The sequence below is a fragment of the Trachymyrmex cornetzi genome, unplaced genomic scaffold, assembly GCF_001594075.2.
Source record: "Trachymyrmex cornetzi isolate Tcor2-1 unplaced genomic scaffold, Tcor1.1 scaffold148, whole genome shotgun sequence".
NCBI lineage: Eukaryota > Metazoa > Arthropoda > Insecta > Hymenoptera > Formicidae > Trachymyrmex > Trachymyrmex cornetzi.
The window spans coordinates 239,271-255,380 of NW_017296070.1; the positions used below are offsets into that span (position 1 = coordinate 239,271).

The 16,110-nt window shown below is 30.3% G+C and overlaps 1 protein-coding gene and 2 non-coding genes across 4 annotated transcripts; 1 reads left to right on the forward strand and 2 right to left on the reverse strand.

Annotated features, from left to right (window-relative positions):
* Positions 1 to 7,332: 7,332 nt before the first annotated feature.
* Positions 7,333 to 7,405, reverse strand: TRNAV-UAC (transfer RNA valine (anticodon UAC)). Its single transcript has one exon. It is a non-coding gene; the product is annotated as a tRNA-Val (tRNA).
* A 1,426-nt stretch (positions 7,406 to 8,831) lies between these two features.
* Positions 8,832 to 8,903, forward strand: TRNAD-GUC (transfer RNA aspartic acid (anticodon GUC)). The gene has a single exon. It is a non-coding gene; the product is annotated as a tRNA-Asp (tRNA).
* A 1,491-nt stretch (positions 8,904 to 10,394) lies between these two features.
* LOC108757937 (CD63 antigen) lies at positions 10,395 to 15,149 on the reverse strand. Of its 2 annotated transcripts, none has more exons than XM_018502640.1 (5): positions 14,931 to 15,149; positions 12,796 to 12,984; positions 12,201 to 12,365; positions 10,945 to 11,154; positions 10,395 to 10,694 (listed from the first exon to the last, which is right to left on the reverse strand). In XM_018502640.1, exons 1-5 carry the CDS (start codon positions 15,147 to 15,149, stop codon positions 10,632 to 10,634), a joined length of 846 nt encoding a protein of 281 aa, XP_018358142.1. In that variant the 3' UTR covers positions 10,395 to 10,631. The 2 variants fall into 2 exon arrangements, with proteins under 2 accessions (XP_018358142.1, XP_018358143.1); XM_018502641.1 differs by lacking the exon at positions 14,931 to 15,149 and adding an exon at positions 14,768 to 14,831.
* Between the last annotated feature and the right edge of the window lie 961 nt (positions 15,150 to 16,110).

The window sequence follows — 16,110 nt, forward strand, 5'->3', positions numbered from 1 at the left end:
TCTTTATTTTATAGAAAGGAAAGAATTTGATTGGTTGATTCTCTTGTGCATTATGCAAAAGTCTACGCTGCTGCCCTTGTTTATATAATATTCATTATTCCATACAGACCAATAGAAGTGCATTACAAATCGGAGGCCAAAGTTTAACGTGAAATTGCGTACGTTGATCAAAAGCAAGATTCTTCTACTCCAGTCTTACATTACGCGATTAGACACGGTATTATTAGCTGAATTACTCACACCTTGTGCTTGGAATATCTGAATATCTAACGCGCGAAATTTATTGAACTCCAACGCGCATTAATCCAATATACCAGGTAACACACACGGCTCCTAAAACGGCTTTGACTCGAACGCTTCCGCGATTCTTCTTTTTTTCGGACACCGTAAAGTTGCTTTGGCAAAGGTTACCTTATCACGAGCACGATCTTCACCAATGCATTCATCGTGCCATAACATAACTCGCCGACAAAAAAAATTAATCCCGAACAAATCGCATGTTAAAATTGTAAGTTTCCAATGGTTTCCCATCGATTAGCAACTTAAGAGAAATATTTGCTCGTGGATTTTTTAATAATCGTATCATTATGAATAATCTTGACTTCTTATCAATAGGGGTTTTGGAATTTTGCCTCATTGCGAGACGTACACATGCAGAATACAGTTTGGGCATTCTCTTGCCAGTAAAGTACTTGATATATTTTCATATAATCTTGTGCTATTTATGGAAATTTTATTATTAAAATATAGCTCCTTCGTGGCTGCGGTATGATTGTATAATATCACTGAAAGCGTCAGACGATAAGATAAGATAGCCAACGTATGCCGTACTCTCTCTTGTATGATTACAATAAAAATTATCTGGTCAAAGCTCTTTGCGAAACTGCGTGAGATATGGCACTGAATTAGAGTCATATCTCATTAAAGTGTGTACAATGCAAAATAAATATTTTTACATTTAATTATTTTATTAATGGTTGCGTTCAGCAGATAAAGCAGTCTTGTAACTAAAGTTCTTTTATATAATTGATCTTGCCCAGTACCTCACTGGATCAAAATGTACAGGGTAGTCCAACAGTGAACCAGTAGTACACTATGAACCATTGCGATATTTCATAAATGCGACGTTACAGATTGTTACCAGATTGTTATCATGCAGCGAACTCGCATTTGAACCCTTCCTCGACTTTTCAGTCAACTGGCAGATCGCGCCAAGAATATCACATTTTAAGAATTTTGGGTCACAAAGTAAGTTTTTTTATGTTTTTGTTGTTATACCTATTATTTTTTTCATTGTGTATTAATTTTGTGTGCACATTTGGCTTTATTATTCTGTAAGTAACTTTCTTCTGTTGTATTATTTTACCGCATTATTTTGAAGATTATCATGAAAAAGATTAGGTGGTCTACAATGAATCATTTTAATGTAGTGAACAATGGTTCATTGTAGACCACATAACCTTTTTTACGATAACCTTCAAAATAAAACGAAAGAATCTGGTAGAAAAACGCGATCAGCCTTCATAAATCCTTATCATCTTATAATTATCTATTTTCTAAATAAACATTTTAAAATATAGTAAAACTAAAATAATCCCAACAATTCGCAGTATAAAACATGTAGTTCATTATTAAAAATAGCATGGTTCATTGTGTACACACTTCTTGTACACAATGAACCACTTCTTGTTTTTTTAAATAATCGAAATTGTGGCTAAACTTAAAAAGTAGCTTAAGAGTTATTATTTACAGTATTATGTAACCAACTAAATTCATGAACTATATGTTAATAAAACTTAGATCTTCAACTCAATAATTGAGAAAAATATAAACCTTTGAAATTTACATGGTTCATTGTTGGACCACTTTTACCCTAAATCAATCATATTGAAGAATTTTACATCAGTTGTAAATCTGCTTTCTCTGCTTAACGCAATTATTGTATTATTATCATATTATCGTTGACTGCACTGATAAATTGTAATGTAAGTTTACATCGCGGTATATAACCAATATAAACTTATGCGGTTAAACCGACACGACGTGAGAATTTCGACGGGACTGAAACTGACTCGCACGTAATTGCAAATGGTTGCTTCTTTTAAGCAGTTCTTACGACTGCATCAATTTGTTGGACATGTCGGTGGCCGTTTGTCACGTGACGCAAAATTAATTTAAATGCGACACATACACTGTGCTACAAAGGCGGCGTACGCCTCTCGGACATTTAACATCTGTCCAACCCATGCATATGTACGTGCTTACGCAGTTATGCAAATTCATATATTTATCTCTTGTGGTATCCGTTTCAAACGCGGGACGGCGAAATCGCGGGCGAATATCGGAATTAACGTATTCGTAATGTATACAACTTATGGCAGTAATCAGATAAAAATATAAGACACATCCACATGCTGTATTTTGAATATCTATTTATGGAAATCTATAATTATAGATACTATGTATAATTACATTGTAGGAGAATACATGTATGAAGGTATTTATAACAAATAGTTTAATAGATAGATCTGTTATAAATCATTATAACGTAATTAAAAAATTCTTTGGATAAATTTCCGAAAATCGAAACCCTCCGATTTCTATAAAACTTTACAACAAGCATCATTTTAGGTCAAAATGAAAGCCCTTAAAGGGATTTTTAGCGACTTCCAAAAAAAAACTATTTTTTAAAATAAAGTAGTAAAATGAATAAATATTCGCGCGCTCTTCGCATGAAAATCGTGCTCCCCTAAGCAAGGGGGAGGAGAGAGAGAGGTAGAGTGAGAGAGGAAAGTCGTGCGCCCCTTGACAGGGAGACTTGGGGTGATACAATAAAATTGATAATTTCATCATTAATATAAATACAATATGCATTTTGTTATTTGATTTTTAAAAATAGCTTTTTCATAGCAGTTGCCAAAAATCCCTTTAAGGGCTTCCTTAACTTAAAATGAAGGTTTTTACAAAATTTCATCGAGAAATCGGAAAGATTCAGTTTTCAGCAGTGCATATCTAATTCTTTTACAATAATTTAAATATGTTTTTCGCGGTCTTCTCAAAAAAGAAATAACGTAGTTTATTATAATTTATTATAAACTATTTTCTAGCAAATATATAAAACAATACCGTAGAAAAAATATAACATTTAATTAAAAGAAAATGTCTTTTATTTAATGTTTTTTATATCTTGAATAGGTCACATTTTGATATACATATGAATTTTATTGAGCACCAAGATCCACTTTGACTGAAAATACGATTATTTCTTTTAATTTATTTATTCTTATCAATCCAATTTCTACATATAGTTGTTTATATACGTCTCCTTGAAAAATGACATTTTTTCACTAGTTATTATGATAAATATTTCCATATGCCTCAATAATCAAATTGGTATGACGCCCCTTTTTTAGAGAGTCGGGAGTTTCAAGTCCAAATTCTGGTTCAGCTGATATTTTTCGTATAAATAAATTCTTTGCAAATTTTTAAAATGCTTATTATTTATTTACGGTTTTTCACTACATTAACATCTTTCGAACAGGATGCCAAATTCAGCATCAAATTATTAAATTGCTTATCAATTTAATTTGTGATATTACCGTAGTAGTTCGATTGCGTTTATAAGTTCGAAAAATCATTTCGGCGCACAGTTCAAATAACTATACATATTTAGAATATAAATTCACATAGAAATTATTTAAAAAGCTCGTTTAAGGCAAAGCTTTAAAACTATCTTATAAGTACTATTTTAATATGTTATGAACCAATCAGAGAGCCGCATCAGCATCTTAAAATGTTACTTAAGACGATTTTAAATTAGAACGGGCTATATGAATACTGGCCTAAATGAGGTCTAGTCTCACGAGGTTAAATCTCCGCGTACCATCTAAATTCGTATGCTGACATCGAGTCTAGTCTCCGCTGTAGTTAATCGCGCGCAACGGTGTGCCGATTATCTAAAGTCTAAACCCTAGAATTACTTACCCCCGATTCTCGTTCGCATTCTCGGGACTCGGCCGAGTTCGAGGCGTTCAAGCACAGCTGAGCTGGCGTGAATGTGCATCGATTTTTCCCTTGTTCCCAGTGCAACGAGGAAACCGTTCCGCAGCATCCTGCATGCAGACGCGTGCACCACGGCTCCACCAATGCCGGCACTTGCCAGCATCCTTTTCCATCGATTTCGTCTCAATTCCGCGTGCTTCGTCAAGCGGAAGAGTTAAAACGGGTATCGTTCTCCTGAAAATGTTGGCAACAAAAAGAACGTGCTCGCTTGCAACGCAAAAGAGATCGCCGGAAAAGAAATAATTAAAAAAAGAATATTTTTATTATTTGTTGTATTCTTTCTGCTTCTAATTAAGTGATAATTATTAATCTGAAAAGTTAAACTGGAAGAAGTAGGTTTTTATGGAAATAAAAATTCTCTCTTTTTTAAAACGCATGTGACTAACGTAAAATTTATAATTCGTATTTCTCGAAGAATGTTGATATGAAATTAATTTAGTAGATAACAATTCAGTACGTAATGTGTGTCAAAAGTTCCAGAACGGCTAATTATTTTAGAAAGTATTGGTTTATTGGAAAAATATTTTATACAAAAATTGTAGGGTTTCAACAAATGCATCAAATAACGATAGCTATTTAGCTATTTAGATAGTGTTGTAAGAATGTAATGCAGAATCGATAAAATTTGTTAAATAATTAATTTTATAACAAGTACATTTTTGTTAGTGCATTGTTTTCAGAATTATTCATATACTGTGTAATAATTGAAATTTTCCGATGCGATCGCACTACGAAGTCTTTTAGGAAAAAAGAGAGAATATTTTCTTATTGGGAGGATAGAAAGGATAGATCAAAGAATTCGGGGTCAAGTTCAACCCGCATAAATGATGGACCGAAAAATGCTGCAGGTGAACGTATAACCGGCGACGTTAACGACTGTAGCCAAGACTGGTTTATCAAGATTTCATGGTCCTGCGTACAAATAGTCCCTGCAGGACATACGCGAGCGTCAAGAGTGAAAGAAATCGAACGGATCGAATGCTGGTTGTGAACCCATCATTGAAACTGATCGCTCCACGCGGGAGGTGCGCCACTCCTTGTGTCTTATTCATAAACGATCATCTACTTTCGAACATCGCACATATTCAATAGCCCACCTGTGGACTCAAAGTAACACCGTGAAATTGTAATTACGAATTGTAACTGTAAATCCCGAAGCATATTACGCAATATTTTTTTACTCTTAAAGCATTAATTGTAGGGCGATATTCATAGTTTGATAGTATACGTATGTTAAAAATTCGTGTTCTTTTAATTTTGAAAAATTAATGTATTTCTGAACAGTAAATATTCTGAACATTGAATATCAGTAAAATTAAAAAGAAGAGAGATTGGGAGTTCTACCGATTATACATATATATATTATTTTATTTGGATTCCAAATAAAATGTATAATATCAATGTATTTTTGTTTTTGTTTCTTTTAAGGGGTTGCTGGTGCCGCCTGTATTACCGATAAAACTAGCGTTTTTAACGTTTTTGTTTCTATCGGATTTCTTCGTAATGATTTCACAGAATAAAGATTTCTTTTCCACGATTAAAATGTACACGCTAATATATTTGTTGCTGGTGTATTTTGTGTTCGAAGCTGAAAAAAAAATTACAGATCGATTCAATAATTTTCACACTAATTTCATATTAACAGTAAGAAGCTGAAATCATAACACAATACTAATATAACATAAAGACATCCCTTATGGAAAAAGACACTGAAAATTAAAAAAAAACACTGAAAATTGAGTGTTAACACCTAATTTTCAGTGTTTTTTTCGAAATTTTCAGTGTCTTTTTCCATAAGGGATGTAATAGAGTAATTGCGGTAAAATTACCCTTACTTCTTCTATTTTTTCTGACTTCTGCGGCGTATTTGCCGGAGTTACCCTATATATAAAGAATAGCATCTCAAATTGATTGTGTTTAAAAAGCCCGAACGTTTCGGCGCACAGTCACATCTGAGACAAATTAAATTCATAAACCAAAAACATTATATTATTCGAAACATCTAACTTTGGCGATCTTTGGCACTTTTTACCATATTTAAATTATATATGATACAAAATAAAATTTCGTTGAAATAATATTTAAATGTCCGTAGTAGTTTAAGAGAAAATATTGCTTTAATATTGAATTCCAATGAAATCAGATTTAGATTTGAATTGATCGAACGACCTTGACGTGTACGTCAGTCATCTTGAGATCGATCGATGTAGGAAAAGGATTGTAGGCAGTAGCATTGTAGGATGCAACAGGAAACCGAAATTGATATTCGGTCTTTTCATTCGTCTTGTCACTTTACAGGGATTCGAGTCTTAGGAGAGGCAAGAATGGAAACAGCATTGAGCATGGGTCCTTTCGAGTTCTTCATTCATCGTCTCACTGAATCCGTACCACCTGGCCCTCCACCTGTGCCTAACCAACTGTTTCTTTGCCAGTACAACCACAGCAAGTCCGGTTTCAATCTCAAATCTCTTTCAGCATTTTATCTCACTAGGTAAGATAGCGAATAAGGTAATATCAATGCACATTTAAAAGCACATGCTGTCCATCCATTCTCCCATATACAAACAATCGAAGTATGTGAGATGATCTCTTTCAACGAGGAAACGTTGAAGTCATCTTTTAGATTTACGTGTATAAATATTCCATACTATATAATTATCTGACAATTATCTTTTTTAAGCAAAAAATTAGAATGTTTGATATAATAATTTCTCAATTTTTGACAAAAAATTCCACAAGTTTGTGACAGACCTTTTCTCATGAATTACAGGAAGATATATCTAAAATTTTTAATTGTAACGTTAATGCACGCGTACGTTAATCAAGTAATAATTAAAGCTATATATATTGCTCCCTTTTTTGCACGTACTTCATAGTGTTAATACGATTTCATGGAAATTAAATGAACATAATAACCCTTTTATCCCTTTGTCGAACAATATCCATTATTACAATATTGCATCATGATTTTATGTTATGCAAGCTTTGAACTTTTCTGTGATCATTTTTAAGATAAGAGAATACAAAGTAAAAAATAAAATTTTTTTACTTGCAATTCTTAAAGACTTATATCGATAATTTTATATTTTATTATTAAAAAATTCTCAAGTACTTTATAATTAAACATTAAGAACATAGAGAATGTGAATATTATAAAAAGTGTTGTTATATTTAAAAAAATAGAAAAATAAATCTTTAGCTCCTAGCTCTTATATGTGCTATATATTCGTATATTTAAAAAAAAATTATCGTAAAGAATAAAATTATAAGTGGTTCCGGCCGGGATCGAACTGGCGACCTTCTGCGTGTAAAGCAGACGTGATAACCGCTACACCACGGAACCTCTACAGCTTTCGGTGCTCGTTATATTCATGATTATTTACCACAATTCTTAATAGATAATTATTATTCTTAAATAATTATATTACTCAATATAAACTTGATTAATTAAATAAAATATAACTATTTTTGTAAATGTTAAGCGACAAAGTCATTTCTAAGACATTAATTTACAATTTTACATGTTACTTGTAACTCGATCGATAAATCATGTGGCTTTCTCTCGCGTCGTATAGATGGCAACTGCGATCTATAAGTACGTATCGTCAAATGTGAATTAAATTTATACGAGAGAGTTCGATACACATTTTCCTTTTTTTAATTTTATAAGTTCAAACCATATATCTTATTTATGATAATAAAAATGTAATAAGAAGACTAAAGGAAGACATCTTTAATAGATATCTTTCATTTATTTAATTTTTATTTTAATATAAACTGTCACGGAGTGCGTTTTTACTGCTTTTTCCATCATTTAAGTTAGCAGAATAAAAATTTTTGATCAGATTTTGATCAGGTTTTGTCATCTTATAAATTACAGGATATTTTCTTACATATTAAAATTTTACTTAGCCATAAACTGAATTAAAGCATTTTCACAAAAATTTACTTTTACGTAATATTTATTTTTATAACAATTTTAATATTTTTTGAATCTTTCTTTCATTACTACATTTTATAAAAAAAAATGCAATAAATTAGCAGCTAAGTGTTTATACTTATACATAATCAAAGCTGTATCTTTTACAAAATTATTTTTCAATGAAATTAAATGTGTATTATCATTGCAAATGTGTGTATAAACGGTTCAGGGTGTTTAGCAAGACACGTATTTAGAATAGCGAACATATAATTTTTTTTCTAGAGTGGAAACATGAAAAGTGAACATTTTTATTATCTTCAATGAGATAAAATTTTCAGTTTTTACGTTTTCTTCTTAAGAAGAAAGTTTTATGATTGCTATTCAACACAAAAACAGTTTAATAAGCGTTTTGCGCTGATTGAATTACACTTTTATCGATTTGTATTGTAATAGAGAACTATTTCTCATAGATCTAAAAATATAATCCAATTAGCGCAAAGTACTTATTAAACTATTATACTTTTTCTACTAAACGCAACCACTTGTAACGCAGTGAATTATTTCTTATTTAACATTGACAAACAACAAGAATAAAATAATTACTGTATTACACTATATCTGTATATTATTTTCGCAAGAATTTTGATTTTATTGATAATACGAAAATGTGTTAAACACATCTAATACAATGAATATGTAACCATAAGTGTATTATATACGCATAAATTATTATTACATAAAATCTATATTTACTACAGCCTACAATCACACATACAACATACATAAATGTTCCTTAAAGTGAGATAAACCGCTTATATGGTATGAAAAAAGTACTTTAATACAAGAGTCCTCGGTAGTATAGTGGTTAGTATCCCCGCCTGTCACGCGGGAGACCGGGGTTCGATTCCCCGCCGGGGAGTTTTTTTTAAATATTTTTTTATGTCATTGTTATGTAACAATTATGTTAATTTTTATGTTCATCTATATAGTAGTTTAATATTTAATAACATAACTTTAATAAATTATTTTAGAAAAAATTATATTAGCATTAAAATATCTAACCAAGATAATACTTGTATCTAATATTAAAAACTTAGACGTTTTGTACATAACGTTTAGAAAAGTTTGTCGCTAAGAAGAGCGATTCTAAATTTAAAGAACAATTTATCATTAAAGGAAATTTAATGCAATTAGTACACTTTATGAATATTTTCAATATTCTAATTTAAATTAGAATACTTTTAGTTTCTTCATTATATATGTATAACATAAAGGCCCAGTTTCTTATTATATGTATGCCTAGTGAACTTGAAATTTAGATTCAACTCACTTTTGATGATGATGTAAAAATTGTGTTTTTCTAGCTATGATTAATAATTATGATTAATAGCTATGATTAATTAAACTAGTAGTTTTGTATAGTGGTAACTTTAAAAGTTACTCACTATAAAATCATCATTTTATGCTATAACAATGCAATATATATATATATAGCTAGAATAATACAATTTTTACATATTATTATTAAATTAAGCCTCATGATAAGTTAATTGAAAAATAAAAAATCAGTTTAAGAAATTAACATTCTGTTAACAACGGAACCGTTAAAGGTAAATATAATTAAATATAAATACATGATGTTAGATTAGATAATTTAGTTTCGCAGAAGATTGCCAAATCATGTGTTACTTATACAAAATATGCACATTATACGTATAATAGGTAAATTAAAAAATATGCCGAATTGATCAATATCTGTATAGCTATTATTGTACATATAGGAAGATGACAATTTACAGCTGGCGATGTGTTGAAGATGAAAGATAAGATAAATATTTGTTGTAGGAATAGATACAACTATATAGCACATAAAAACATACAACCTACATTTTCATTAGACACACATTTATACAAGCACACATTTATGTATAACCACACAAATAAATCAATCCTTTAATAGGAATGAAATATCATATATCATAATACACATGTAATAATATAATAGGTAATATTAACTGTACGTGTATATTACGTTAAAAATATCGTCACAACACACACACCGATTATATTCATAATTATTTTGTTTCTTGGTTACGGTAGGATATTTTCTATATATAATTATGAACTAACTTTCTGTGTGAGGAACACGATTTCTTAAAAAATCTCATTTTGATACACATTGAAAAAAAGGAAGTATTAATATTTTTTAATAATATTATTTTAATAATATTAATCATATATTTTTTTATATTGAAAATGTTTCTAGCTTCCTTCGCAACTACATAAGCAATTAATTACATAATATAAAAGCAAAAGTATATATAATTATAAAATATGCATAATAAATGCAGATATTGAGTAATTATTGAAACTTGATTAAGACTGTTATTTTACTGATTTGAGACGAGCGTAAAAAATATTGCTGAAAATCAGTATGCGATATTAATAAATGAAATGAATAATTAGTTAATGAGATGTGCTTCTTATCCGTCGATGTTGATAAATCTCTTAAACGGTCGAATATAAATCTTTTAGCTTTGTTACTTTTAAGCCGCTAAAAATATTCGTATTTTTATCTCAATGAAACAGCGAATTTTACAGCTTACAATTAGTCTGACGCAACATAAATTATTTAATGGATTTCGTTTCATTTATTGCTTTCTTTTTTTATAGCCGCTGCGAGGCAACAAGCAAGAACAATACCGGCAATCTAAAAAAGAAAAAAATGTGTTTTTTTAATTCAAAATATTGCTATTATAATATTTGATGAACAAATTTAAATACAATTTACATTTTTGTTACAACAAAAAGTTATATGATTCTTAAATTGAAAAACTTTCTTTACATCTATTACTCCTCTTTTACTTAATACCCGTTTAATTTTATTGCAATAAAGTAAAGTGTCAACATAGTGTTGGCTTGATTAAAATATGATAGATATAAACTAAAACTTTACTCGCCTCCACAAAAGCTATTCCAATGCCCACACCAATTAAGACTGTCGCGCTATTTTGAACTCGCATTTCCAACTTGTTAAAGCATCCTTCTTTATTTGCTGTCACGACTTGACAGATCGTCATTGTCTCATCGCAACATGATGGCGGGATGACCCCTACTAGATTTACATTATCAATCCAATCTCTAGCACCATCCACACCGCAACATTGCAACTGTCGTATAAACAGATAAAATAATTATCGATGTATAATCGGACTTTATTAATTAATTTAAAAAGTTGAAACAATTTAATGCTAATTATTTTAAATAATTCATAAATAATTATTTTTTATTTATTATTTTGGCTCAGCGCCAATACTGATTAAAGGTAGAGTGGATCGAATCGAAACGGATTACAAGGCGAATCAGTATAAATTTTGAGAATTAGTCGAAATCTGTCGTTAATTTTTTTTTTTTTTTCAAACGAGTTGTTTCACCTTGCAAGTTAATTTCCGCATCTTCTGCACCAGAAAATAAACAATTTTATAGTTCGTATAATTCAATATCAGTTAATGATATAAGCGCAGAGATCCTGAGTGCACGAAGAATTTTTTTCTTACACAAATCACGATTCCAAAAAATTTATGTTATAAAAAAGTTTTATAACTTTGTAACGAAAAGGTATGTTGAAAATTATAATAATTTTTATAGTGTATAGTTTGCTAAATTAGTTTAGTAAACTGATGATTCGCTTTGTTCTTCAATTTCGGGATAAATTGGATAATTCACTCTTCTTGATTTTTTAATTGAGCAATAAGAAATATTTTGTTTGTGTAATATTTTATTATATGAAATCTAAGCCAAAGTTGGAAAAATTAAAAATTTTAATAAAACTTATTTTTATTGAAATATTAATAAAACTAGTTTTTTATCACGAATGAAGAATGATCCGATTTGCCTCGATCTACTCTATTTAATTACGCGATTTAATTTATATAATATATTTTGTTACAAAACTATTGTTGTCCAAGTAGGACAAAGTAATTTAAGGTATTAAAAGATATAAGTGTGTTAATACAAAGATAGTTAGAATAGTCAATGTACCTACAATACTAAAACGGTTTTAATTGCCTATTTGCACACGATGATTATTCCAAGTGACCTAGCCCATCATTATAAAAACCATTGTTTTCTTTATGGCACGGAAGCTATACTATTTCATCATCTTTTGTATCGACAAATCCATTACTATGTTGTGCTCCAGATTCAGTTTACTGACCTTTTTCTGCACGTTATCCCAGGCTTGCTTGTCAGTCTCCGTATAGTTTTTCATCGATTCCTTTAGGGTATTCCTCATCGCCATGCTAAAATCGTTTTTAAACACTGCCGCCGCTATGCCCACCGCGAGCTCAATTACGAAGATTATTAACAATGCGACCGCAAACTAAATTGTTTTTAATATTAACATAATTAATCAAAGATTATATACAACTATAATTTAGAGTTATTTATTGTTTTCCATCACAAAAAAATTATATTTAAAAACAAAATGAAATTAAAACATTTGAACGAATTTAGCTTGCCTACGATGCATTTTTTGTTTCCTTAAACTATAACTTTTAATTTAAATTTATAACGCTGTAACTTTTTTATTTTTTTAACTAAAACTTTTAATATAACTTATAACACTATAACTTTTTTATTCTTGTGTATTTCGAATTGTTACTTTAGGAAAATAATCTTAAGATTTTATATTATAAGAAAATATAAAAATTAGAAAATAGATTTTTTTGATCCACTTAGGTGTATGTAACCCCTTAACACACAATTTTTTTACTCTGAGTTTTTAATTTTTTTGTTTTTTTTTAACTTACCGCGATCAACATGTTGTAATGTTCCTTTATCGCTCCGTAACATCCAAGAAAAGCTATAGCGAAAACGATACATCCCGCTACTATAAGCACTATAGGTGGTGCCATTATTCTACTTTCCATGAAATGATCGAATTCGCCGACATCTACTAATACCCACGCGCCAGCCACAATAATACCTATACCAGATATCTGAAAAAAATTGATTTTAATTTTGTATACGTATTTTTTTCGTCCTCGCGAAATTTTTGATGAGAAAATATTAAAAAATTGCAATCAAAGATCATATTTTGACGAAATTGTGCTACTTTTAATGTGATTTTCTACATGTTCCCATCAAATCAGTTTGAAATAAACGTTTGCAAATGGATTCAGCGCATCAAAAAAATACAAGAAAATATATATAAGAAAGATTCCATCGTTTAGATCAAAATTTTACCCATCTTTTGAGTCAAATTTAATATATTTCTTGAGTTACAAATCTTTTTTTTTAATTTACTTTTTTATTCAACATTGAAGCAAAAATCATCATTTTTGCCAATAACTCGTTGAGAAAAATTCGTACAACATTCAATAAAAAAGTAAATTGAAATTAAAGATTCACTTTTTCAACTGCTGTACACCGCATTTTTGTGTGATTTTTACTTTACGCCAGAGACTTTCGTAAAATTTGTATGAAATTTTCAGATTTGACGGGTATCCATTTGTGTCTGTACAAGCTCCGTAAAAGAGTCAGATTGAAATATCAATCCGATTTTAAAAGTAGAGATTTCAAGCTTTCAAATGCTTTTTTGATTTTTTGTCTGCGATGATTTTTCACTGAGTTACAGTGTTCTGAATGTTGCGTAACTTTGAGCGTGTTCGAAAGTGTTTCCTATTTTTTGTTGAGTAGTATATTAGAAACAGGGAATGAAAAGTTTCTTTTTAAAAGTAACAAGTTACTGCTATCAATTACCAATTTTTAAAAATAACTCGTTACAGTTACCATTACTTGAGAAAGTAACTTTTCGTTATTTTTCCGTTACTTTTTTTAAATCGACGACCAACAACCAATCACAGTGGACGGATGTCTAGGGGCTTTTAAGTCTTAAGCGTTATGAGTGGCTTTTTTTAAGTAACTCGTTACAGTTACCATTACTTGAGAAAGTAACTTTTCGTCATTTTTTCGTACTTTTTTAAATCGACGACCAACAACCAATCACAGCGGACGGATGCCTAGGGGCTTTTAAGTCTTAAGCGTTATGAGTGGTTGTGTCCAATTGAACCGTGTCCAATCATGTGCAAAGTAACGATAAAAGTAACTATAAAATCATTATCGTTATCGTTACCAAAAAATAACTTCGTTATCGTTACAGTTACCAAAAAAAAAGTAACACATTTACCAAAGTAAAGTTATCAAAAAAAGTAACTTGTAATTGTAACTTTGTTACAAGTAACGAGTTACTTCCATTCCTTGATTAGAAATAAAACAAATTGGGTATAATTGGAAATTATGTATTTAAGTATAAAAGGAAAGTATATTGTTTTAGCCTACATTACACACACACACACACGCGCGCGCGCGCGCATACTTACATAAGTATGATTTATCATTTCTTTTTATTAATCAAATGTTTATTTATTGTAAATAAATCTTTAATTGGCATATACTCACACATAAATATTTATTGAAATTTATATTATGTTTTCTCAGTATATAAATAAAATTTTCGAAAATATTAAACTACAATTATGTACAAAAAAAGCATATCACAAATAACCGAATTCTTTTGCGCACTACATAAATACCTGAAAATATTTCAAGCAGAAAAATTATTAAAAACCGGGTATATCCGTAAATTTCAGAAAATAAGAATATAAAAATCAAAAAAGGATATTTCCTATACCTGATTCACTTCAAAAATTTGTCACCAAGATCAATCCTAACAAAACTGTTATTCCTCCAACTGTTATTCTTTCAACTCGTTCTACTTACCGCAAAGATTAAGTTGAAGATAAAGAGAATGTATTTGATAACATTCATCCCGCACGATTCCATGATATTTTTTCGTATTTGTCTGTCGTTAAAATTAATTAAACTTTATCTTGATTTTATTATTATTCCGAATCAATAATTCGTGGAACTTAAAAATTCAGACATATAGTCGATCGGCTTGCGTTCCGTGCGGCAGCCATACGGTCAATGAGAGCGATCTAGGTGGTGCTCCTTTGTCCGAGCCTACAGGGAAGGTTTCGATCGAAATCCTCGGCTTCGAGGCTACCGAAGGCGGGAGCACGGTTTCCAAGTCGAAGTCCTGCGTTACAAATTCGTTATTGGTCTGTAGTTCTAGGCGAAGGTGATTGTCGATGGTCACCATGGTCACTTATTCCCTCGCCATTGACACCCCCCCAAAGTAAACCTCTAGAGAGTGCTAAAAAACACAAAAGATACAATCAGTATTTATGAATGTATTATCTTGTAGAAAAACATAGTTAACTTTTACAGTGAAACAATATCCTCCGGTTTGAGTTTGTGGTTCTACTCTCTGCTTTAAGAGAGAGAGAGAGAGAGAGAAGGTAACGAAGTCACATTTTTTTCGGTCGAAATCGACATTTTTGGATTAATTTTACAGAAACCATATGATTTTCAATAATCATGACAAATTTATGTACACTGAAAAAAATTTCCGGGCTTTATCCATTCAAAAAGTAACAAATAGATATTTCCGATTGATTTTGATCGGATTTATATAAGATTATCCGATCAAATTTATCGGATAGTCCTATAAATCCGATAAATTTTATCGGATAGTCTTATAAATCCGATCAAAATCAATCGGAAACATCTGTTTGTTACTTTTTGAACGGACATTTTTCTAAGTGTACTCTTTAAAAAACAAGATTTTATTAAAATATCTAACTATAATAATATAATAATATTTCATCCTCGACTTTTAAAGAAATCAAATTACAGTTATCACTAAGATCACATCAAAGTTTGTATTCAAATTGCCTTAAGCTTAATCAACGAGTAAATAATTAAAATCGAACAATTTTTTTAACCCTCACCGACGCGTTGCAACTTGTATAGTTTCATTTATCCGCCAAAATTTTCTTTTAATTTCGACCGAAATCAAACCGAAACCTTAATTTTTTACTGAGACTGATCGAAACCGAAACCGAAACCGAAATTTCGATCGGACTTTACTTAAAAGAGCAACAATTTATAATTGTGTCCTTAACTTGGATTTAGGATGTATTGTAATAATTATTACATCCCACTTAAGTGGGATGCAGAGTTAAAATTTAAGACCGTCCGTCTTAATTTAGGACGGATAG